At 47.9% G+C, this 22,394-nt stretch overlaps 1 protein-coding gene across 2 annotated transcripts in view; it reads left to right on the top strand.

Annotated features, from left to right (window-relative positions):
- The first annotated feature begins 2,545 nt into the window (after window positions 1-2,545).
- The window catches only part of ENOSF1 (enolase superfamily member 1), a 22,196-nt gene continuing 2,347 nt past the window's right edge, over window positions 2,546-22,394 (top strand). Inside the window, exons 1-14 of one of the 2 annotated variants that reach the window (XM_043444085.1) lie at window positions 2,546-2,877; window positions 5,791-5,899; window positions 9,750-9,865; window positions 12,310-12,396; window positions 12,742-12,768; window positions 14,108-14,180; window positions 14,288-14,326; window positions 14,735-14,817; window positions 15,567-15,601; window positions 18,195-18,282; window positions 20,088-20,222; window positions 20,948-20,989; window positions 21,764-21,893; window positions 22,144-22,243. In XM_043444085.1, the coding sequence (XP_043300020.1) occupies window positions 2,794-2,877; window positions 5,791-5,899; window positions 9,750-9,865; window positions 12,310-12,396; window positions 12,742-12,768; window positions 14,108-14,180; window positions 14,288-14,326; window positions 14,735-14,817; window positions 15,567-15,601; window positions 18,195-18,282; window positions 20,088-20,222; window positions 20,948-20,989; window positions 21,764-21,893; window positions 22,144-22,243 (1,148 nt within the window). In that variant the 5' untranslated portion in view covers window positions 2,546-2,793. Of the gene's footprint in view, window positions 2,878-5,790; window positions 5,900-9,749; window positions 9,866-12,309; window positions 12,397-12,741; window positions 12,769-14,107; window positions 14,181-14,287; window positions 14,327-14,734; window positions 14,818-15,566; window positions 15,602-18,194; window positions 18,283-20,087; window positions 20,223-20,947; window positions 20,990-21,763; window positions 21,894-22,143; window positions 22,244-22,394 lie in introns of those variants that run through there. The other variant, XM_043444086.1, reaches the window with a different exon arrangement.

The raw sequence follows: 22,394 nt of genomic DNA, 5'->3' as shown, positions 1-22,394 counted from the left end.
AGAAAAATGTTTGAATTTATTTATGGGTGTGCCGGGTCTTACTGCTGCCCGAGGGCTTTCTCTAGTACAGGTGAGGGGGTTCCTCTTGGTTGCCGGCCTCGGCTTCCCACTGCGGTGGCTTCTCGTTGCAGAGCACCGGCTCCAGAGCTCAGGCTCAGCAGCTGTGGCGCCGGCCTTGGCTCCTCGGTCTGCGGGGTCTTCCTGCACCTGGCATCGAGCCTGTGTCCCCTGCATTGACAGGCGGACTCTCAACTACTGGGCCACCAGGGAAGTCCATAACAGTATTGTTAAAACAGTCTGAAAAGAAGTCTTTTATTCCTGGTTTTCAGCAGTTTATTTACAATGTGCCTTCACATGACTTTCTTAAGGGTTATTCTATTTAGAGTTTGAGAGGCTTGATTCAGTGGATTATAGTTCTCATCAAAGTCGGAAAATCTGGGAGATTATTTTTCAGTTTGTTTTTACCTGTTCACTCTGGGACTCTTAATTGTATGTATATTGGGCCATTTAATATTGCCTCACAGGTCAGTAATGTTCTGTTCTTTTTCTGTTTAATCCTTCTTTTTGCTTCATTTTGGATACTTTTGCTCTGTCTTCATATTCACTAATCTCTTATTTTGCAGTGTTTTCTGCTTTTCATCCCACACAGTATATTTTTATATATAATTTTATTTCTTTATGGCTGTGCTGGGTCTTCATTGCTGCAATAAGAATATAAATCCTGTCCGTTTTACTTTATTTTTCCTAAAACGTGATGGGACTATTAATTACAGGGGTGTGGGGAGGGGGTGTCAGCATTTGGAATAGCTGTGTAGGCAGAACTGAACCTGTATAATAAACTGGCCCAGTCAGTGAGCTGGAATAGTTAACCAAAGGATATGCCCAGAACTCAAAGAATCAGAAAGGAATTTTTTTTTTTCATTAAAGCATGGGTGATAGATTCAGAGTAAGTTTAATATCAAACCAATATAAGTTCCAGATGAAAAAATAATAATGAAGAAGAAGAACCAAGTAGAGAAAATTTCCAGAGCAGTATGCTGCTTCTGGTTTGAAAGAATCCATCAGCTGTGGAGTAAGATTAGTAGCTAAGTGAGTCTTAAATATATGTTAGTAATTATTTTAAAACCATAAAGAGAAAATCCATTCTCCAGAGAATGGGGAAGAAAAAATTCTTAAAGAATGAGACTTAACATTACTTTAAAAAGCATTAATTTGAACTAGTAATTCTATACAGTAAAATCCTTCAAATCTTGGAAGAAAAAGACATGTTCAGAACACAAAGTACTCAGAATATATCACTCAGCCCAAAGAACCATTCTGAAAAAAAAAAAAACCTGAGCATATATTCCAGCCAGACACCCGCACCCTAAAAATCAAGACAGCAAAAAATAGGGATGAACAAATAGGTAGTACAATTAAATGTTAATAAACATTGATCCATATGTAAAGTTAACTGTCTAGACTGCAGAGTGGGTAGGACAGGCCAGGGGGAAAGAAGGGCTATTTCCCATTAACATTCAAATTTCAGACTTTTCTTGGGAACTAGGAAGATGCGGCAATCTGTGCTCTTAATTCCTACAGGGCCACAATCAACTGGCGCTGCCTGGCTGTCCCTTTAGCTGCAGTCACTGCTTCTTACCTCACCCCTCTTTGCCTCCTGGTGCCCACCCAGCCTCTGTAGCATTTGAGTTAACGATCTCAGTCTTTAGCCTGAGGAATTCATCTGGCAGGGTTCTATGTATGCATCCTTGAGCAGCAGACATGACCTGGAGATCCCTGAAAACATCCCTGCCATATCCACAGGAACATTTATTAATGGAAAAATATATCTGTATAGCACTGCTTCCCAAATAGTCATCAAAACAGTCCCTAGAAGTAGGAACCGAAAGGTGGCGTGCAGTAGGCAAGACAAGAGGTTAAGTGGACCATCCGTAAAATGGTATAGAAACTTAAATTGTGTGCACACTGCGGTGTGTGTGTTGGGTGGGGGATGGGGGCCGTCCGTAGCCGTCACCATGTTGTCAGAGGGATCCTATAGCTCTGAACTCCACAATTCCTGCCACCCACAGGACAGAGCCTTGGGTTTGCAGCTAGTCTAGCTGTGTGGCCTCGGGCAAGTCTCTTAAATTACTTAATCTCTCTGAATCCCATTTCTTCAGTAAAATGGACAATACCTGCCTATCTATGTGCAGGGCTGGGTAGATAAGCGGTCCTGTATTTAAAGCTTTCTGAATCAGCAAGGATGTAATAAATGGTGACCCGCCTCTTAGTTTATCAGATGGCAAACAGGCTGAGGTCATTTCAAGGTTTTCTGGCCCAAGGCTATCCTGGCCGCCCCAACCTTGACGGACTTAAGTCCGTCAGATTCAGAGCTGGTTCGAATCTGCTGCTGCGAGCGGATCGTACTCTGAACCGACCCGGTTTCTTCCTCTCTGGGCGCTGCTCCGGGTAAGGTCACATGACAATTTCTAGTCTGGGCGGAGCAGGGTCCTGGGGAGAGGAGGGACAGGAGAGGGGAGGGGGCGCGGGGTAGGTGGAGACCCCGAGCCAGTCCGGCTTCGGGAACAGCGCCCCCGTTGCGGGGCAGAAACTTGGCGCGGAAAAGCTGTGAGTCAGGGGACCCTTAGCCGGGCCGGCCCCTCCAGTCTCACGAAGTTTGACAATTTCCCTGAGTTCTCGAGCGCGGCCACACCCCTGGCCGCGCGGCCAATCCGCGCCGGCTCCGAGCCCCTCCCTCTCTGCGCGGCCCTCGTCAGGTCCAGCAAAGGTGGTGGCGCCCCGGCGCGCGTGGGCATGGTGCACGGCAGGGTCTCCCGGCTCTCGGTCCACGATGTGCGCTTCCCCACGTCACTCGGGGGCCACGGCTCGGACGCCATGGTAAGCGCTGTCCGTCCCGGTGCCTTTCCGTCCCGCCGACGCTAGGGCCCCTTAGGCACGGGGCTCCCGGAGGGGCCCCTTGGAAGGTTCCTACCTTTGGAACCATTGCTTTTGTAAGTGGAGAGGCCAAAAAGTGGAGTGAAGGTATCTAGGAACTCCCCATCCTCCTAGGTTTTTTTCTTTTTCTTATTGTTCCTTTCTTTGCTGGCATTTAGTATTTCCTGTTTTTGTATTTATGATTCACATTCTGCTGGAAATGCGAATCGTATTTGCAAAACGATGTTGGGGCATCCCCAGTGAAGCCCTAAAACACAGCGCGAGCTCCTCCACCGTGATGGAACCCAGGAAGCCCCACGCAGGGTGTTTCAGGTGGTGATCCCTGCCTCCCCCCACAACTTGCTTTGTGGCCAGGAGAAGGCCCTAACTCTCTGGACCTCTTGGGCCCATCTGTGAAAGGAAGGAGTCACAGTCTGGCTGGAAAACCAGATGAACAAACTCTAAGCAGTTGGGTCATGTGAAACGGGCTCACATGTTGTTCTTTGTTGTTCAGTTGCTCAGTCATGTCCGACTCTTTGTGACCCCATGGCCTGCAGCATACCAGACTTCCCTGTGTGACCCTATGGACTGCAGCATACCAGACTTCCCTGTCCTTCAAGGTCTCCTAGTTTGCTCAAAGTCATGTCCATTGAGTCCGTGATGCCATGAAGTTCCCGGAAAACATTAGTATAGAGGATGTCACCATGAAGAGTTAGGTAGATGTCAGCCTTTGGAGATGCAGTCAAGTCAGCCCTGAAAGGTGTTTTTGTTCTCTGAGACTGTTAGCGGGGTGCTCCACACCCACATCTCCTGCAGTGGCTCCCAAATATGAGTCCTGCCCAGTCCTCCAGTCCTGCCCCCCACCCCGTGCCCACGCACCATTGGCCACACTGGAAAAACAAAGTTTCCCTGTATGTAATGAATGTGGGAAGCATCCATGGTAGGGTAGTGGTTACCTGTTACTGGTGGGGAGTTGAGGCGAATTGGTACCCGAGGACTTCGATTCACACTGTAATGTTTGCCTCTTGAATGTGGAGGGCACATTGTGTGTGTGCATTACATTCCGTGTTCTCTGTGTTCACCTGAAACGGCCTCTTGTTAAAAAGTGCTCAAGTGATTTAAAAGAATGTCCTTTATTCTGAGATTAGGTTATTCCTGATTTTCAAAACCCTTGTGTCCTTTCTCATATGATGTTATGAAGTGAAAGTCGCTCAGTCGTGTCTGATTCTGCGACCCCATGGGCTATGCTACCATCCATGGAGTTCTCCAGGCCAGAATACTGGAGTGGGTAGCCTTCCCTTTCCCTCCTCCAGGGCATCTTCCCAATCCAGGGATCGAACCCAGGTCTCCCGCATTGCAGGCAGATTCTTTACCAGCCGAGCTACCAGGGAAGTCCAAGAATACTGGAGTGGGTAGCCTATCCCTTCTCCAACAGATCTTCCCAACCCAGGAATTGAACCAGGGTCTCCTGCATTGCAGGCGGATTCTCTACCAGTTGAGCTACCAGGGCAGCCCATATGATGTTATGGTAAATGACAAAAACCACCCATTGGGCCGTCCTTTGTGAATTTCCATTCATTTGAAGTTATGCTGACTTGTAAAATTAAAATACCTGATTTAGGGCAACCGCCTCTGCCCCTCTGTGGGATAGCAGTTGTGGGGAAACCACACAATATCTCCAGGCCTAGTTTTTCTCACCTGTAAAATGAGTATAGCAGGATCTGCTTTACCCATGTAAATGAGATGTGTGTAGACAGTCTGACACAGAGAAGGCTGTCAGTAGGTGTGGCTGTAACTACTGCTTGCAGATGAACTGAAACCTTGACTTTCCTCTTTGAATTTGTAAAGTGTTAAGGTTGCTGGCTTACTGTAGAATAAGAAATGGAATTTGTCTCTGGCCTGAGTGGTTTAGGACTTCTGAGTCAGGAGAGATTATATCTGACACCTGCATTGCACACTCATAAACATGCATGTATATTAGCTCCTAGAGATGTGGTGTGTGTTATGTGCTCATTCCCAAGTGCCTCCATTTTTATTTTATTTATTTTTGGGGCCGCCCCATGGCATAGGGATCTTGGTTCCCTGACCATGGATCAAACTCATGTGCCCTGCAGCAGAAGCGCTGAGTCCTAACCACTGGACCACCAGGGAAGTCCCCTCCAAGAGCCTTCTTACTAGAAAGTCTTCGTGGCCGTTCTCAGCAATACTGCCGTGCCTTTCAGGATTGCCGCCACCCAGCCCTCACCACAAGCTGGATTCAGCAGTTCACCTCCCTCAGCACTTGCCAGCACAGCAAGCCTTCCTGGTCACAAGTAGGATATTTTCACGAAGGAGCCCTGAAACTGTTCCCCATACTTGTTCTAACAAAGGGTTCCAATGATTTTGTGTGTGTGTGTATGTATGTTAGTCACTCACTTGTGTCCAGCTCTTTGCGATCCCATGGACTTAGCCCACCAGGCTCCTCTGTCCTTAGAATTGTTTCTTACCAGTCTTTTAAGAAAGGTGGACCACTCAGGCCTTCGATGTTCCAGGTGCTCACCAAGGTTTCAGAAAGCCCAGCTCCAGCCGAGCCTACCACCTCCCAGTGATACCTTTTTTTCTTTTCCGTTGTAGTTTATTACACAATACTAAATATAATTCCCTCTGCTATACTGAGATTTCATTCCTGGGTCTTCCCTCTTACCCCAAGTCCCTCTGTCATCCTCCAGGAAGACATTCCTTTTGTCAATTCAGAGCTTCTGCATTTGCTTCGGGGAACATGAACAGTTTCCTCCGATGGGAGCTCTTACTGCATCTTCTGCTCTTATGTGACATCATTCCGGGGTTTATTTGGGGATTTCTCATGTTTGCGGGTTTTGGGGGGCATTTCCCCTGCAGCACACAGACCCTGACTACTCAGCAGCCTATGTTGTCTTGGAGACGGATGCGGAAGATGGACTCAAGGGCTATGGAATCACCTTCACTCTGGGAAGAGGCACTGAAGTTGGTGAGTTGGGCATCTCTTAAGGCCCTAGGGTGCTTATATTCCACTAACATTCCAGCTCTGAACTGGAACTGAACATTCCAGTTCTCATTTCCCTCCATGTTTTGCTTGCCGTGAATAAAAACAATGTCTGATGGTTTGCTTATTTCACTGGGAGAAATTTTTTAAATAGCAGAATTTGGCTTCTTTCCTTGCGGTTATCCATAGAACTGCAGGCACATCCTTGAAGTTCAGCCCATTTCTCTCTCTGCCGAGCTAGGAGAACCTGAACTGGGTGAGCAGCCAAGGGGCTTGGGAGGGGAGACGTGTTCATGGAACAAGGCTTATTGTTGTGCACAGAGAGAGTCTACTTGCTTTTGTGAATCCTCCACGCGGAGTCGGTTTCAAGTTCACTGCCCATCTTTGCAGCAAAGGCCGTAGGTCCCACCCAGTTTCAGAGCTCTTATTCGGGAAGAGCAGACAGTGAAGGCTGCTCGTTGAGCCATGCGTTGGTCTTTCTTTTCTCAGAGCTGGAAGAGGGCTCAGCCAAGGTCTTGAGCCTCCGTATTTTTGGAGACAAGAAAACAGGCCCAGACAGCTGCTGAGCTAGTCCTGCAGAACATTTAAGTACAGATTATCTGCTTTAAAAAAAAAAAAAACAAAAAACACATAATTTGGTTTATGCATGCACAAAGAACAAAATTCAATACGTACCAAAAGAAAGCCTCTCTGCCAGATCAGTTTCACTGAGTCATTAGGGGCTGAAACAAGGAAATAGATTTTCTGACTTTGGTGGTGACTTGACCCCCCTCTCATGGATATTTGCACTGTCAGCCCTCTCCTAGTTGTAGAACAGTCTTGACCCATTGAATGATTTTAGTATCATCAAGCAGATAAAAGAGGTGTGTGTGTGTGTGTAGGACAAGGGAACATTTCTTGAACATTCTGTGGATGCCATTAGGCTGTCCCCACCCCTCCCAGGGTTGCCGTCCAGTCATCCATCAACCAGGCCTTCCATGGATGCCTCCTGTGTGCCCCTGTGTGTTACATGCTCTGCCAGGCATCGCAGAAATGACTTTCCAAGGAGAGAAAGGGGACAGAGTCCCATGTACAAGGAATATGAATGCATGAACTTCTCAGGGAGACAGGCGTACAAGAAACAATAGTGCAGTAAGAGAAGGACCATTTGTTTTAAAGTGAGTATGAGCTACACGGAAACTGTCCAGGAGGGTCAGGACAGCTTCAGAGCAACGGTGAAGCTTTGTGATGAGCCTTGAAGGGTAAGCAGGAATTGGCCAGGCAGATGGAAGCACCTGGGCACTGATTCCCAGACTCCAACCCCCTAAGTCAACCATTTACTGTTGTTTCACCAGGCAGTGACTACTGACCCCCACAGGCTGAAGAGCTGTGTTTCAGCTTCTCCTGCGATTTTAATTCTCTGGTGTAGGTTGAGCACTTTATGAAGCTCTAACCATACAGGGCGGCCCCCAAGGTTTGTGCCAAACTCAGCAAGCTTACAAGACGCATTCTGGAACAAGCCTTCGGAACCACCTTTAACAGCCACGACTTGGAACTGTGCTCACTCGGGCCGCCATGAAGAGCCTGTGTTTCCTGGTACAGGTGTGCTGCTGAGTTCACGGGGTGGGGGCCTCCCGTCCTCCCCACCCCCACTGTCCCTGTGGACACCTCGGGCAGGAGAAATCAATTCTCATCTCTCTGTGCCTGGAACAAATGGCTCTTTTGTGGTGATGGAGTTGGCTTCCGCCTGTTTCAGACCACAGCATGACAGAACTACTTTTAACTATAACCTTGCTGTGTTTTTCAGGTGACTCACTGCCATCTTGCTGAACCATTACATGGTGTTCGAATTAACGTTGAAAAAAATTCCATTAGCTCATCATGGTTCTTCTGCAGCCTTTATCAGCTTACTTAATTAATCATTCTTTTATAATCTAAGAAAACAGTGATTTCGTTCCAGTGAAGGGAGGGCCTGTATGTGTGAGAGAGGGGGAGGTTATGCTTGATTTTTTTAAGTATAGATGAGACCAATATAGTTTTTGTATAGGAGAAGAAAAAGAGATAGAAAAAGAGGAATTTTTAAAGAGACTTAATAGCCATAAGGGTTCCTGGCTGCTCAGACCCATGTTGTCTGTAGCCTTTCTGACTTGTCCCTCCTGGGCAGGAGGATCCCAGGAAGTTTTAGGCAGATGTAGTCACAGGAGAGAGCCCTGTCTTCCGTCAACAGTAAGCTGCCTTCAAGGCCCAAGTTTCTCCAGGCAGATTTCCCACTCATCTTTTTAGACACTGGAATCAGACTGACTGTGACCCCATGGACTGTAGCTCGCCAAGCCCCTCTGTCCTTGGGGTTTTCCAGGCAAGAATACTGGATTGGGTTGCCATTTCCTCCTCCAGGAGATCTTCTGGACCCAGGGATTGAACCTGGGTCTTCTGCATTGCAGGTGGTTTCTTTACCATCTGAGCCACCAGGGAAGCCTGGAGTCTGATCACCACAACCCAGATTTCTATGGAAGTCACCAAATTTTAGTAAACTTCTTTCAGTGGACTCAGTCTGAGGGAGGAGAACCCACATCCTCTCGAAGAATGTATTAGTGTTGTTTGTGCTTCTGTTGGAGCCAAAAAAGATGGGCTCATCCTCAAGGTTGCTCTGTGACACAAACCAGTCTGTTGTGTAACCCTCTCCTTAGTGAGACGGAGGTTTGATATAGGTATTGATACAGGTCTCTCTGAGCTGCCGGCTTACTCTTCATGTCTCTAATCCAAGAGCAGCAACCACCAAGGGGTGAGGGGGGGCTCTGTCTTCTCAGAGCTCGAGGGGGTAAATGTCTGAACTAGAATCATTCCGCATCCCAGTAACAAGAGCCCTAGAGAGCACGAAGGTGTGGGGGTCAGCCCTAAGTACTCAATATGAGCATCATCTGAGGCTGTGTCACGCAGAAGCCAAGCGTACCCCGTGAACATGTTAAATACTTTCAAACGTCTTTCTCCTAAGGTCTGTCTAAAGTAAAACTGTGTCTCTGTGACCACCCTATGAAGTGATGTGAGAATTTTAATATTGAAGCAACGGCTATGCCCAACAAGTCAACCAATATTTTTTTATAATAAATTCATTGCTTTGAGGCTAAGTTGATTATTCTGGCCATTTAAACATAGACTGAGAGTGTGTTATAAACTGAGCAAACGGTAAAAGGGTCTTTGCAGACAGTTTTTTTTTTTAACTGATTCTTCATCTGAAATAACACTACAAATTCTTATTTAAGTAGAATACCAAAAATAAGTAATTGATGGTAATACTGACCCAAATGAAGGTTAACCTTCAAATTAATTTAATGTTTATGAAGTTTTTTCATGTACTTTAACATTTTACATGTAAATATTAAGCTAATTGCAAATTCATTTCATCTTTAATATAATTATATTGTGAATTCAAGATATCTTCTATACTTGACAATGATGAAAAGACATTTCTAAAAATTCTATAAGTCAGTCTTCTTATTCCTTGAGAACAATGAAATAGCAAGATTTTGTTTTGCAGCTGACATATGGACACTTTACAAAGTGAATAGGAGAGTGATTTGGGAACATGCTTTACACTTTCAGGCTTATGGTTCATTTCATGTGGCAACCAATCAAAATGGATTTGCTCTATTCAGAAATTAAGCTCTGAATATAGGTGAACAACTATTCTGTTTATTAGTTATAACAACCACAGATGACATATTTGAGGCAATTTTTAAAGGCATGTACCTCTTATATTTAAAATTATCTTCATAAAATGTCCACCTTAGTGTGCGGTACTTGGGTGTCTTAATTTATTCACACCAGCACTGAACAAGAACTGTACCCCCTTTCACAGTTGTCTGTGCCGTGAATGCCTTGGCCCCCCACGTGCTGAACAAGGCCCTTGGTGACATTGTTGGGGATTTCAGAGGCTTCTACAGGCAGCTCACGAGTGATGGGCAGCTCAGATGGGTATGTGTCTTGTTTTGTAAAACTATTCTGTAAATAACATTGCTGAAGTCTCATGTCCTTTGATTGCAACAACTGTGAAAATAGAGACAGGTTTAAGATATTAAGGTAAACATCTTATTCAGATGAATTAGGGCTTGAACCAGGTGGACAGTCAGTATTTTAAGGTAATCTAGTCCTTTCTGTGAGACTTGACTCTGGACATACTTGGATCCCAAAAGCTATTGCTGCCCTTCCAGACCTCATCTCTGCTCCCTGAGTAGAATGAAGTTGGTCTAGACTCCCTAGAATATAAAGTGCCAAATGAGAACCTTTTAAAGGGAGAAATAATATGAGAAGAATTGAAGTTGTGGGAGGAGGTTATTAAGGACAGAAATGTAAGAGAAGAGCAAAAGTTAAGAAGAGAGAGACTAGAGCACCTTTGTGTGTAGGACTGTATTTGAACCTTAAGTTCAAAGCATGAAAAAAGTGAGATTCTAGAGATAGGGTTTTATCATGGTTAGATCAGGGCTTTCCTGCCGGCTCAGTGGTAAAGAATCTGACTGCAATGCAAGAGACCTGGGTTCAATCCCAGGTCAGGAAGATCCCTTGGAGAAAGGAATGACAACCCACTCCTGTATTCTTGCCTGGAGAATCCCATGGACAGAGGAGCCTCGCGGGCTACAGTCCATGGGGTCGCAAAGAATCAGACACGACTGAGTGACTAACACTTTCACTTTTTCAAGGTCAGTCCAGTAGCTGACACCTTACCTGTGTCTCCTGACATCAGGTCTGTCTTTTTCTAACTGTTCAGTCTCCTGAGCTCAGAGAAAGGCACGTTGTCCACATTGCCTCGGATTTCATTCTTAACTTCTGCAAACCGAGTGAAACTTCCTTTAAAAGCATCCCCTGGAAGGAGTTCCCATTGGTCGAATCTGAGGCGATTCAGTAAAAGTGGTGTTTAACTATGTCATAAATATTTAACTGTTGGCATTTTACTTGTTTTCCTTATTTCTGAATTTTGGTACTTGGAATAAAGACTCTTACTATATCCTTTGTTTTAAGAAAAAAACTATGTGGTAGTCATGGCTGATAAATCATTGAATAACCTGAGTCTCTGATTCCATTCAGATAGCAAACAACCAACAAAGGAAAGCTTGTCATTACCACAGAGTACAAACTAATATAACAGGAATGGTAACGTTAGAAAACCACCATATTGCAAGCATCATGGCTGTAATTGATTGGCAGGAACAATCAGTGGATGCTAAAACTTAGGGGCAACGTTAATCTCTTTACTTCGAAAAGGAAATGGTAACCACACAGTGGAGAAGACTAAAGGATACTTACTTACCCTAGCACTAAAAGATGGTATGTGCGTGCTCAGTCCTATCTGACTCTTTGAAACCCCGTGGACTGTAGCCCGCCAGGCTCCCCTGTCCATGGGATTCTTCCAGTCAAGGTTACTGGAGTGGGTTGCCATTTCCTCCTCCAGGGGATCTTCCTGACCCAGGGATGGAACCCCCATCTCCTGCATTGATGGGCAGATTCTTTATCATCTGAATCATCAGAGAAGCCCTAAACAATAACAGCCCTGATAACAGCAACAAGAATGCAGTGGCAGCATCGCAGTCTAATCACGATGGGGCTGCAGACAACCCAGCTGGAGGAACACTGTCCTTGAAAATACTGATAATTATTTTTTTAGAAAAGAAAATCTGCTCCAGATAAAAAGAGACTAAAGTGGCATGTCAGCTAAATGCCATTTGTGAATAACAGAAAGTACATTATTGAGACAGTTGGTGCAATTTGATTATGAACTGTCTTCATAGATAATAGTGTTCTATCAATATTATATTTTCCTGAATTTGGTCATTGCACTATGGCTGTGAGAGAGAATGTCCTTGTTTTTAGGAACTATACTCTGAAGTATTTAGGATTAAGGGGGCATGGAATCTACAACTTACTCTCAAGTGACTCAGTAAAATAAATTTTCCTTATGTATTATATTTATCTATCTGTGTGTATATATATGTGTGTGTTTGTGTATATATATATATATGTAAATACAAAGAGAGAGGAAATATACAGGAGTTCTCTGTACTATTCTTGCAGATCTTCTATAGGTTAGAAACTACTGGAGAGGAGCTTAACCTCCAAGTGAGTTTCCGTTCAGTTCAGTTGCTCAGTCGTGTCTGACTCTTTGCAACCCCATGGACTGCAGCACGCCAGGCCTCCCTGTCCATCACCAACTACCAGAGTTTACCCAAACTCAGGTCCATTGAGTCGGTGATGCCATCCATCTCATCCTCTGTCACCCCCTTCTCCCGCCTTCAATCTTTCCCAGCGTCAGGGCAGAGCTTCCATTGCTGCCTTTTAATTCTTGAAGCGTGTCCCTGGCTAGGAGACCTAAATATCCTTTCCTTTTCTTTTCTAAGACGTGCTGATGTGTTTTGCTTCCTCACCAGATCGGTCCTGAGAAGGGTGTGGTGCATCTGGCCACGGCGGCCGTGCTCAACGCCGTGTGGGACCTATGGGCCAAGCAGGAGGGGAAGGTAATCCTCCAGCAGCATCTCTGACCCCATGGAACAGACAGCACACGGCAGAGGAACACAGCTCCCTCTGCGGGCAAAGGCACATACAGCAGGCTCCCAGGGGACGTAAGAAGTGTTCGATTGTTTGTCTGCCCAGAGGGATATTGGCAGCAGCTGGGACATCATCGGAGTAAGTTAGAAAGGGCTGAGAAAAGCGGGCAACAGAGGTGAGGGCCAGCTGGAGCCAGTGGGCTGGGGCGCAGGCAGGCATTAGTCTGATAGCAGGAATTTGCCACTAGCGCATTTACTGTCAGAAAACACATGGGTGCCTCACACATGTTTTACAAATCTTTTCTTTTCTCCAAGCCTCTGTGGAAGTTACTTGTTGACATGGTAAGTAAATTCTTTAATACTCTGTTTTCCGTAAATGAAATGGATTTCATGGATTCCATGCCTTTTGATTATCAGTGGGTCCATTCAGCCTCGTCTCTGGATCAGTCACTGTCCTGCTGATCAGGCAGCACGCAGTCAGGTCCAGTATTCCTCCTCTGGTGTTTGAGGTGGCAGAGAGCTGTGCCTACGCAGGCATGGGGGTCTGATGGGTCCCACCTCCCCCACTCTGGTGCTTCATTCCACATGTGATACAAAGTCTCAAGCTTCCATTTCCTGACTGTGAAAAGGGAATAATCCTAACTTCTCTAGAAACTCCACAGAATTGGTTCAAAGTCTAGTTGAGAAAAGTGCTTCAAACTCTGAAGACCAAGGTGTTATTACTAAGATATTATTTGGTCACTTTGACATCAAACGCAAATGGCAAATCAGACCCTTGAGGATGGAGCCCAGGGTGAATTCTAAGGATAGGCCTCTGCCGTTTCCTTTCTCCCTGACATGTCGATACCAGGGACAAGCATCTCACTGCCGAGGAGGAAGAAACTGGGCAGGTTAAAGGGAGTGAACATCAGACCCAGGCAGACCTGGCTTTCAATCCGGGCTCCACCACTTGCTGGCTGTGTGACCTTCGGCATGCCGCTTAACCTCTCTGAGCTTCAGCCACCTCGGGGCAGTGTCTTGGATGGTCACTGAAAATCTGATGGTTAACAAGGGCCCTTATTATTAGGCCTCATAATTAAGGAGAAACAAAGAACCGTGGCCTTGAAGATTGTTGGAGGAAAGTGGAAAGGCTGTCGCATCATTTCTAACATGGTTGCAGCTGGCATGGGGGCATCATCTGAAGGAAAGGGCATGGACCTCTTGGGCCACCTGCAGGCTCTAGGCTGGCCTCTCCAGGGAGGTGCTGGAGGTGGCCCCCAGAATTAAATGATCTGACGACCACTAGGAGGTAACTGAGATTGCCCCGCTGTGGAGTTTTCATTCTTATGGATCCTGTTCCCTGTTTCAAAGCCAGTGGTCTTAAATGAAGCAGAATCTCCATGTTCAAAGGGCTTTGATGACAGTGAAGGGTCACAGTGGCGTAGGTACTGTTGGTCATGGTACAACCTGCTTCCCAACAGACTGACTTAGATTGGTGGGGGGAGGTCTCAGCCAGAGGCCTGACTGAGAGTGTGGGCCTCTCCAGGGAGGCCAGAGCCCTGAGGGCAGGGTGGGAGGAGGAGGGAGCCCAGAGGTCCTTTCCTGGACAGAATGAGCCCAGGCTGAGCGTAAGCAGATTCTTAGAACCGAGATCCACTTGTAGACTGACGTGGGCCTTTGCATCCTGCCTTCTCGCCGCCAGGACCCCCGGACGCTGGTGTCCTGCATCGATTTCAGGTACATCACTGACGTCCTGACGGAGGAGGAGGCCTGCGGTGAGTCATCCCCGCGCGCCGGGAGCTTCCTGGTCCATTCTGACTGGCAGCCACCAGGCCTAGAGCCTCATTGTCTAAAAGACTATGATGCTTTTTATTTTTTCCAGAAATTCTGCGGCAAAGTCAAGTCGGGAAAAAAGAGCGAGGTGGGTTGTGAGGAAATTCCCTCATTATTTTTGCTCTCGTTGTGCACCTCTGCAGGTCCCTGCCCTTGGGGGCTCACATCACGTGCCCTGCTCCATCCCCTGCAGACAGATGGTTGGGTACAGATGCAGCAGCCTCCAGGGGTGACCTCTTAGGTCAGAGTTCACCTCGGCCACTGCCAGGAGCAGGGCTGGCTTTAGGGTCACACCGAATGACAGGGGAAGGCTTGGCCAGCAGGGCCTCCTGGAGGGTAACCAGGCCCCGGTGTGACATCCTCGGGGCTGGGGGATGCGGATGAACAGGGCAGGCAGAATAGCTGGATTCTCTGCAGGCAGCACTTCAGCCCCAGATGATTCTAAAGCTGGAGGTCCCGCGGGTGCAAACTGTTGAAGGTAGTTTTGTTTCCGCAGAGGAGCAAATGCTGGCACATGGCTACCCCGCCTACACCACGTCATGCGCCTGGCTGGGCTACCCTGATGCCACGCTGAAGCAGGTGGGCCTCGGAACCGGCTTCTGTAGACAGCAGGAGATGTGACATTTGCCTCTTGGCCTTCCTGAATTGTTGTGGGTTCCAGGCCTCATCCTGGATACGTGGACACATTCCACGTAAAAGGAGAGGTGTTTCCCTTGTGGACGTGGGACTCTGTAGCCTGGCGAGCCCACCTCGACTCTGGACGGGGAAGCTGGCCCCGGGCAGAGGCAGCAGTGTAACCTTGTATAACATGACCCCTGAGCGTGCTCTGCCTTGGTTTCCTCACTGCAAGGTGGGAAATGATAGCTATCTCAGGGGTGGTTTTGACGATTCCGATGAATGCTGTCCTGTGTGATGCTCAAGGACGAGAGGTGGCCCGTGGCTGCATCACTCCCCTTTCTCATCACCCTGCAATCACCTGCAGCTGACAGAGAAGGGGGACTAGCTTCTGACTGTTACTCTTTCACCGGCTCGGTCTGTGGACGCTACAGACTATCCCAGCTTTAAAAAGAGGGACAGAGACGCTCCATTCCCCAACCAGGGATGTTGTGACAATGAATGAAGTGGTTCCCATAGAGATGAGGAAGGAAAGTCACCAAACAGCCTTGCTCTGTTGGCTAAGCTGTTTGTGCTCTGAATTTCAACAACACATGGTTGTTCTTCTGGTTCATGGTGCGGCCGTAGCATTTGTGAAGCCGAGTCAGAGATGACTGAGATGCCGCTGGGACCAGGGAGGGTATATATTGATGGCTCTGCTCCTTTCCCCACAGCTCTGCAGCGAGGCACTGAAGGACGGCTGGACCAGGTAACTCATTTGGGTGATCGTGAACTTGACTCTGCAGTTGGCAAGTGAGGCCAGTTGTGGAGAGGAGCCAGGAGCCAAGGGCACCAAGGAGGTCAGGATTAGCCAGGAGCAGCCTGGCATGTTGGGACTCAGAAGTTTCATCTGAGGCCCTTTGTCCAAAGATAAGATATGAGCCTAGTTAAAATCCTGGAACGTCAGAGTCAAAAGAGATCACTGATTTCCAGCTTTATCTAAAAACGAGTCTAGTTAGAATCCTGGCACATCAGAGTGAAATGAGATCATTGATTTCAAGCACTGATCCAGAATAGAAAGTCACTCTTTACTGCAGTACCAAGCATTGATTCAGCTTCTGTGTGAAAACCTCCAGACGCACTGAGCTTGGTAGGGCATTTGTGTGTAGTTGAAGGGCTCTGAGTGTTAGAAGAGCTTCGATGTAATGAACCCTGGACTCCCTCATACCTTCCAGCCACTGGTCCCAATGATTCTCCTCTGAATTCTCCCAAGAGCCAAGCTCCTCCTCTTCCCCAGGCCGCCACCTCTCCAGGCTATCCCTCTGCACTTCTCGTCTGTCCTGCTCTGTGGTTACGGACCCCTGGGCATCCTGGGGTTTCCTCTGGGTTAGCTGTGGCTGTCCGTGGCCACTGCGAGTCACGGTGGACGGTGTGCCTGTGACACGTCACTTGGATTTCTGCATGAGTCTGGCCACCTGCCTCCTGCTGCTCCGAGAGTGGTCTGTGGAGCAGGAGCGCCCCCCAGCCCCGCTGCAGCTGTGGTAGATTAAGAAAATTATGTGTGTAGGTTGCTTGATGAATGATAAGGACTAAAAAAAGTCTCCAATTAACCTAAAATGCAGAATCTTGAGCCTTAACCCAGACCTGCTGCATCAGAATCTGTATTTTTTGTGTGACCTAAAAAAAAATTTCACCGGAGTGTAGTTGGTTTACAAAGTTGTTAGTTTCAGGCATACAGCAAAGTGAATCAGTTACACATACACGTATATCCACTTTGTTTGGGGTTCTTTTCCTATGTAGACCATTACAGAATATTGAGTAGAGTTCCTTGTGCTATACAGGAGGCCCTTATTAGTTATGTTTTATAAATAGTACTGTGTATCTGTCAATCCCTATCTCCCAGTTTATCCCTCCCCCATCCCTTGGTAACCATGTTTTCTACATCCATGACTCTACTTCTGTTGTATAAATAAGTTCATTTGTAACTTCTTTTAGATTCCATTTATAAGTGATATATTTTTTTATCTGACTTCACTCAGGATAACGATCTCTAGGTGTATCCATGTGGCTTCAAATGGTAATTTTTCATTCTTTTCAGTGGCTGGGTAATACGCCATTGTATACATGTACTGTATACATTGTATACATGAGGACTTCCCTGGTGGCTCAGAGGGTAAAGCGTCTGCCTACAATGCGGGAGACCCGGGTTCAGTCCCTGGGTTGGGAAGATCTCCTGGAAAAGGAAATGGCAACCCACTCCACTATTCTTGCCTGGAAAAATCCCATGGATAGAGGAGCCTGGTGGGCTATAGTCCATGGGGTCGCAAAGAGTCGAACACGACTAAGCGACTTCACAGCATACATGTACCAAAAATCTGCATTTTAACAAGATCCCTGGGTGATTTGCATGCCCACAGAACATTAAGAGGCACTGAATTCCTGTTGATTCCTCAGCTAAATAAAGGGCTAGGGAAGTGAGAACTTGATGGAGGCAGCATGGGGCACTGAAAGATGCTTGGGATGCGGTGGATTTGGAATCAACATTGAGCCTTTTCCCCATTCCCTGTGAGTACCTGCTGTGTGATCATGGGGAAATTGCTCAACCTCTCTGAACCTTCCTTTCTCTCTAAACTGGGAATAACAGATTTCATGGTTCTCCTCAAAGTTGCTGTTTCTGAAAAGGACCAGCACAGCTGGGGTTGGCAGCAGGCGCTCATAAGTGCCAGCACGTTTCCTCCCTCTGAGTAGCTGGGAGAGGCTGACTCAGTGACCGCTGGGGGTCAGAGAAAGCCCAGGAGAGATCTCTTTGGCCCTTGAGCTCAGAAAGTCTGCTTGGGGCTTCCGCCCAGGATGGAAAGGTCGTCTTCAGTGTTTGATGCTGAGTGCAGAGGATGTAAGAGGGGCTTTTTGTTGGCACACAGGGTGGGCATAGTGGAATGTAGGGGACCTCGGGCCATCCAGGCTCCAGAGCAGCAGGCTGATGCCCGTGAGCAGGACAGAGCCCGGTGAGCGAGGGGAGAGGAGGCCGGCTCACCCGCCACATCTGACCATGCCTCTTTTGTTCTTAATTCCCTTCCATGGCACAGCAAAAACCCATCATGTTATTAAAGTTCTAGTGCTCTGTCCACTCCTGGACTTGAGGTCAGCAGGCCATTTAGAGTTATTGTCCTGATACTGAGTAAAGAGAGATGCTTACAGGGTTATTTTTGAGTGGCTTGTCTCAACACTGATTGGGAAAGGGCAAGAGTTTACTGGAAGACAGGACCTGTTAATTACTGAAACAGTCACTTCTGCAGAAAATCCAAATGTCTTCACTGAGTCAGTGAACAGTTCTAAATTATGAAATGAAATTTATGTTACAGGTTTAAGGTAAAAGTTGGTGCCGATCTCCAGGATGACATCCGTAGATGCCGACTCATCAGAAACATGATTGGACCTGAGAAGACACTGGTAAGTACCCTCCCTGGCCGCTGAGAAGCAAGCAGCCTCTTATGAGGCCTCTGCTAAGTCGCTTCAGTCATGTCCAGCTCTTTGCAACCCCGTGGACTGAAGCCCACCAGGCTCCTCTGTCCATGGGATTCTCTAGGCAAGAAGACTGGAGTGGGTTGCCATTTCCTTCTCCAGGGGATCTTGCCAACCCAGGGATCGAACCCACATCTCTTATATCTCCTGCACTGGCAGGCGGCTTCTTTACCACTAGTGCCACCTGGGAAGCCTCTGGCTGGGGCCAAAACATGAGCTGCTTCAGGCAAGGATTAAAGAACATTGGGGATTTTAACACTGTAGGTCAGAGGTACAGCTTTGAGGTCTTGGAGTAGGCAAATCTTAAAAAAAGCTGAACACCAACAAACACAAGTGGTGGGGGGGTAGTTTTTAACGGTTTTATTCTGCAGAACCGTTCAATAAGATCAATTCAGAGATCATTGCTTTGTGCTAGTGTGGCTGTGCCTGAGCAAACAGGTCTCCCATTGGTGCCGCAGCATGTCAATCATATAACCTCTTAACAGATCCACCCGGCTGCCCTTGGGTAGGTGGGCTTCAGGGAGCCACTGCTCAAGAATCTGGAACTTTTGCTGAGATAAATGTTAATGACCAGCCACTCCTGTGTATTTTTATTATGTTTCTTATTACGTGTAAAATATTTTCCTAAAAGAAGGTCACAATAAGATAGTTTTAAATTGTTTTGGAAGCATGTTTCATATATTAAAATAGAAGTTTCAGTCCTTGACCTAGGATCAAAAGCCCCATTATTTTTATATGAATTAACACCACTTTTGTCTTCTGAGGTCATCCTCATCTAAATAATTTATGACACAGATCGATTCTGGGTGTACCACTCAGCACGTTCTACCAGAGAAATCCGTCTCTGGGTCTGATTTGGCCAAGCGTGAGGATGTCAGAGACAGAGAGGCCCTTTCTTACCTCTGCACACTCAGCACCTGGCTTCCAGAGGCCCAGACTTGAAATCATCATTTACTTGACTTATTGCAAGTTACTCCTTTGCATGTCAGCTTTCCTGTCTGTAGGATGGGTTAATATGAACTGCCTCATAAGAGTTATTATGACATTAAATGGGACAGGATCCGTAAAATGCCTGGTGCAGTAGGTGCTTAATTAATGATACACTTTGGGTTATTTATTATCATGCTAGCAGAGTAGACAATAGCCAGTAAGAGATCATTGAGAACAAACTCAGCGTTAACTGTGAGTGATTCAGAATGTGATGAAACAGTTCCTACAAACTATGAACCTTGCAAGACAAATGTATTTTGGTGGTTTCTAAATGCAGGTTGGGCTTCCCAGGTAGCAAAGTGGTAAAGAATCTGCCTGCCAATGCAGGAGACATGGGTTCAATCCTTGGCTCAGGAAGATCCCCTGGAGGAAATGGCAACCACTCCTGTATTCTTGCCTGGGAAATCCCATGAACAGAGGAGCCCTGGTGGGCTACGTGGGGTCACAGGGTCAGACATGACTGAGCATACATGCACAAATGCAGATCAGGCTGGAGCTTCAGAGCCAGCCAGCACTCTGGGCCCAGCCCAGGGCACTTCTGGACCTCACAGCAGCTCCCTGAGTGATGCCATCTCCGAGACAGCGTGTCGGGCTCATCTCAGCGGCCCCCTTTGTTCAGTTGTGTGCTGGGCCCCATAGTCGTGATGCCGAGTGACCGCGAGTAACAGACAGCACTTCCTCCCTGGAAGTGCTGGGTCAGCAGTGGGCAGGCCTCCCCTCGAAGGGTCTCTTTCCCCTTTCAGATGATGGACGCCAACCAGCGCTGGGACGTGCCCGAGGCCGTGCAGTGGATGACAAAGCTGGCCGAGTTCAAGCCGCTGTGGATTGAGGAGCCCACCTCCCCTGACGACATTCTGGGACACGCCACCATTTCCAAGGTAGAGAAACTGCTGCTGCCAGAGCGGTGGTCTCAGACCCTAGGATTCCTGGGCTTGTTTCCTCTCGCACTGCTATTTATCCTAGAGAGAGTAATCACTAAAAGTTGAAAGGCTACCAGCAACCCAGAGGTCACCAGGCCTGATTCCTGTACTTTGTAAACACCGAAATCTGACTGAAGTTCAGATCTTTTACTCACGCAGACTGAAACAAGCAGAGGCTCCTCTGGCTGATTCACAAGCGGAGGTATGCTAAGGCCAAGGCCAGGCGGACCCATAGACGGCTGCCCCTGTTTCCCCTAGAGCCCTTGGTCCAGGGCACTTCCTGGTTGAACCAGGGCAGATCCACCTGGACTGGGGGCCCTCTTGGCTTCTCTCCCCTTCAGGTGTCAGAACGCAGTGCATGAGAATATGTGAGAAACAATCTATGTCTCGGGGAGTCTCCCATTAGCCTTCACAGTACTGACTATGAAGCCAAATGCCAGGGGGTCACTTACAAGGAAGGAGTTGGGGGAGAGGAACCAGCTGTGGGCTGTGAACCTGTGATGCCATCAGACCCAGGTGGTCCAGGGCCCCCCTTTTGCGGCACCTAAAACTTCACACGGCTCCGAAGCAAGGCTCTTTCCTTCTTCAGCTCTAAATAGCTGAAGAGTCCAAAAATATTTTCAAACATTAGGAGTGTCAGCTCAAAAACAGGAAAATGACAACGGGTTGCCTTGCATTCACAGGCGCTGGCCCCCCTGGGCATCGGCGTGGCCACAGGAGAACAGGTAGGAGAGATCTCCTTGGGGTGGCACACGCTGGCACCGCCCGTAGACACTGCACACGAGGCTACGCCACCTGTGTCCTGCAGTGGGAGGTTTTCTTCATCTTAGAAATGGGCTTACTTTACAGCAAGACATGGGCAAGAGTTTGTAGATTCTTCGACAATTCCTGTGACTCTGGTCACTGATCTTTTTCAAAGCGTCTCATTGGAATTTACAAGGCAGCAACTTAAAGCTGCAGGGGGGTAGCAGGCACCGATTGATTTAAGAAAGTCCGCCTTGAAACTACTTAAACACACTGCGTTCCCATTCCGTGCACCTGCCGGAGCCGCGGCAGACTGCGCGCGTGAGCGGCGCTGTGCGGGGGTGGGCTCTCGGCTCTCCTGGCCGAGGAGCAGCGCTCTTCTGCCCTGGCTGTTCTGTCGCCCGGGTCACCTGCTCGCCGCGATGCTGCTTCTCCCACTTACCAGTGCCTGCGGTGGTCACACCCTGATCGATGGTCTTTTATGTGACACACAGGAGGCAGACACACAGTCTTACGGTCTTTTACGCGAGACACACACACATACTTACTTCTGCCAGCAGACTTGTAATGAAGTGAGCAGGAGGTCCCCTCCTGCCAGTCAGGGCTCGCCTCACGCCCAGTGAGGACGAAGAATGCAAACAGTCCAGGCTCCCAGGAGGCCACTGCTGAGTGACTTGGAGTGGGCGCGGTGCCAGGTTCATAGACCCTGAAGGCGAGGGCCGACCCTCCTGTTGGTGTTTTAATTCTCTTTCCAGTGCCACAACAGAGTGATATTTAAGCAACTCCTGCAGGCGAAAGCCCTGAAGTTTCTGCAGATCGACAGCTGCAGGCTGGGAAGTGTCAACGAGAACCTCTCGGTGTTGCTGATGGCCAAGAAGTTTGAAAGTAAGGGTGCCATGGGGCCATGGACCAGGCACCATCTCCCCACACATCACATACCCTGCTTCCCTCTGGAGTTGCCATGCTGACTTGCCATGCTGACTCAAGCTTCATCAGGGAATCTTTGATGATTTTCAGTCCTAAATATTAATGATATAATCACCTGCAGACGCTAAGAAAAGCCAGATTCCCCCTTCACACCTCCCCCTCTGCGCTCCTTGGCACTCAGCAGCAGCCTGTCTGCCCCTCTATCTAGTTCCTGTGTGCCCGCACGCGGGGGGAGTCGGCCTCTGTGAACTGGTGCAGCATCTGATCATGTTTGACTTCATCTCTGTCTCTGCAAGCCTCCAAGACAGGTCAGTGATGCGGCGCTACCGTCAGTACTGCCTCTTGGTCCGACAGGACCCTGGCCACGGGCACATCCTAGGACTCAAAGGCAGTTCAGAGACCCACCACTAAATATGGTCTTCTTTCTTTTAGAGGGTGGTTTCCTGCTGGCTGTTTTCT

This window comes from Cervus canadensis, chromosome 23, assembly GCF_019320065.1.
Source record: "Cervus canadensis isolate Bull #8, Minnesota chromosome 23, ASM1932006v1, whole genome shotgun sequence".
Classification (NCBI taxonomy): domain Eukaryota; kingdom Metazoa; phylum Chordata; class Mammalia; order Artiodactyla; family Cervidae; genus Cervus; species Cervus canadensis.
The sequence above is the reverse complement of the archived record's forward strand: the minus strand, read 5'-3'. Positions and strand labels throughout refer to the sequence as shown.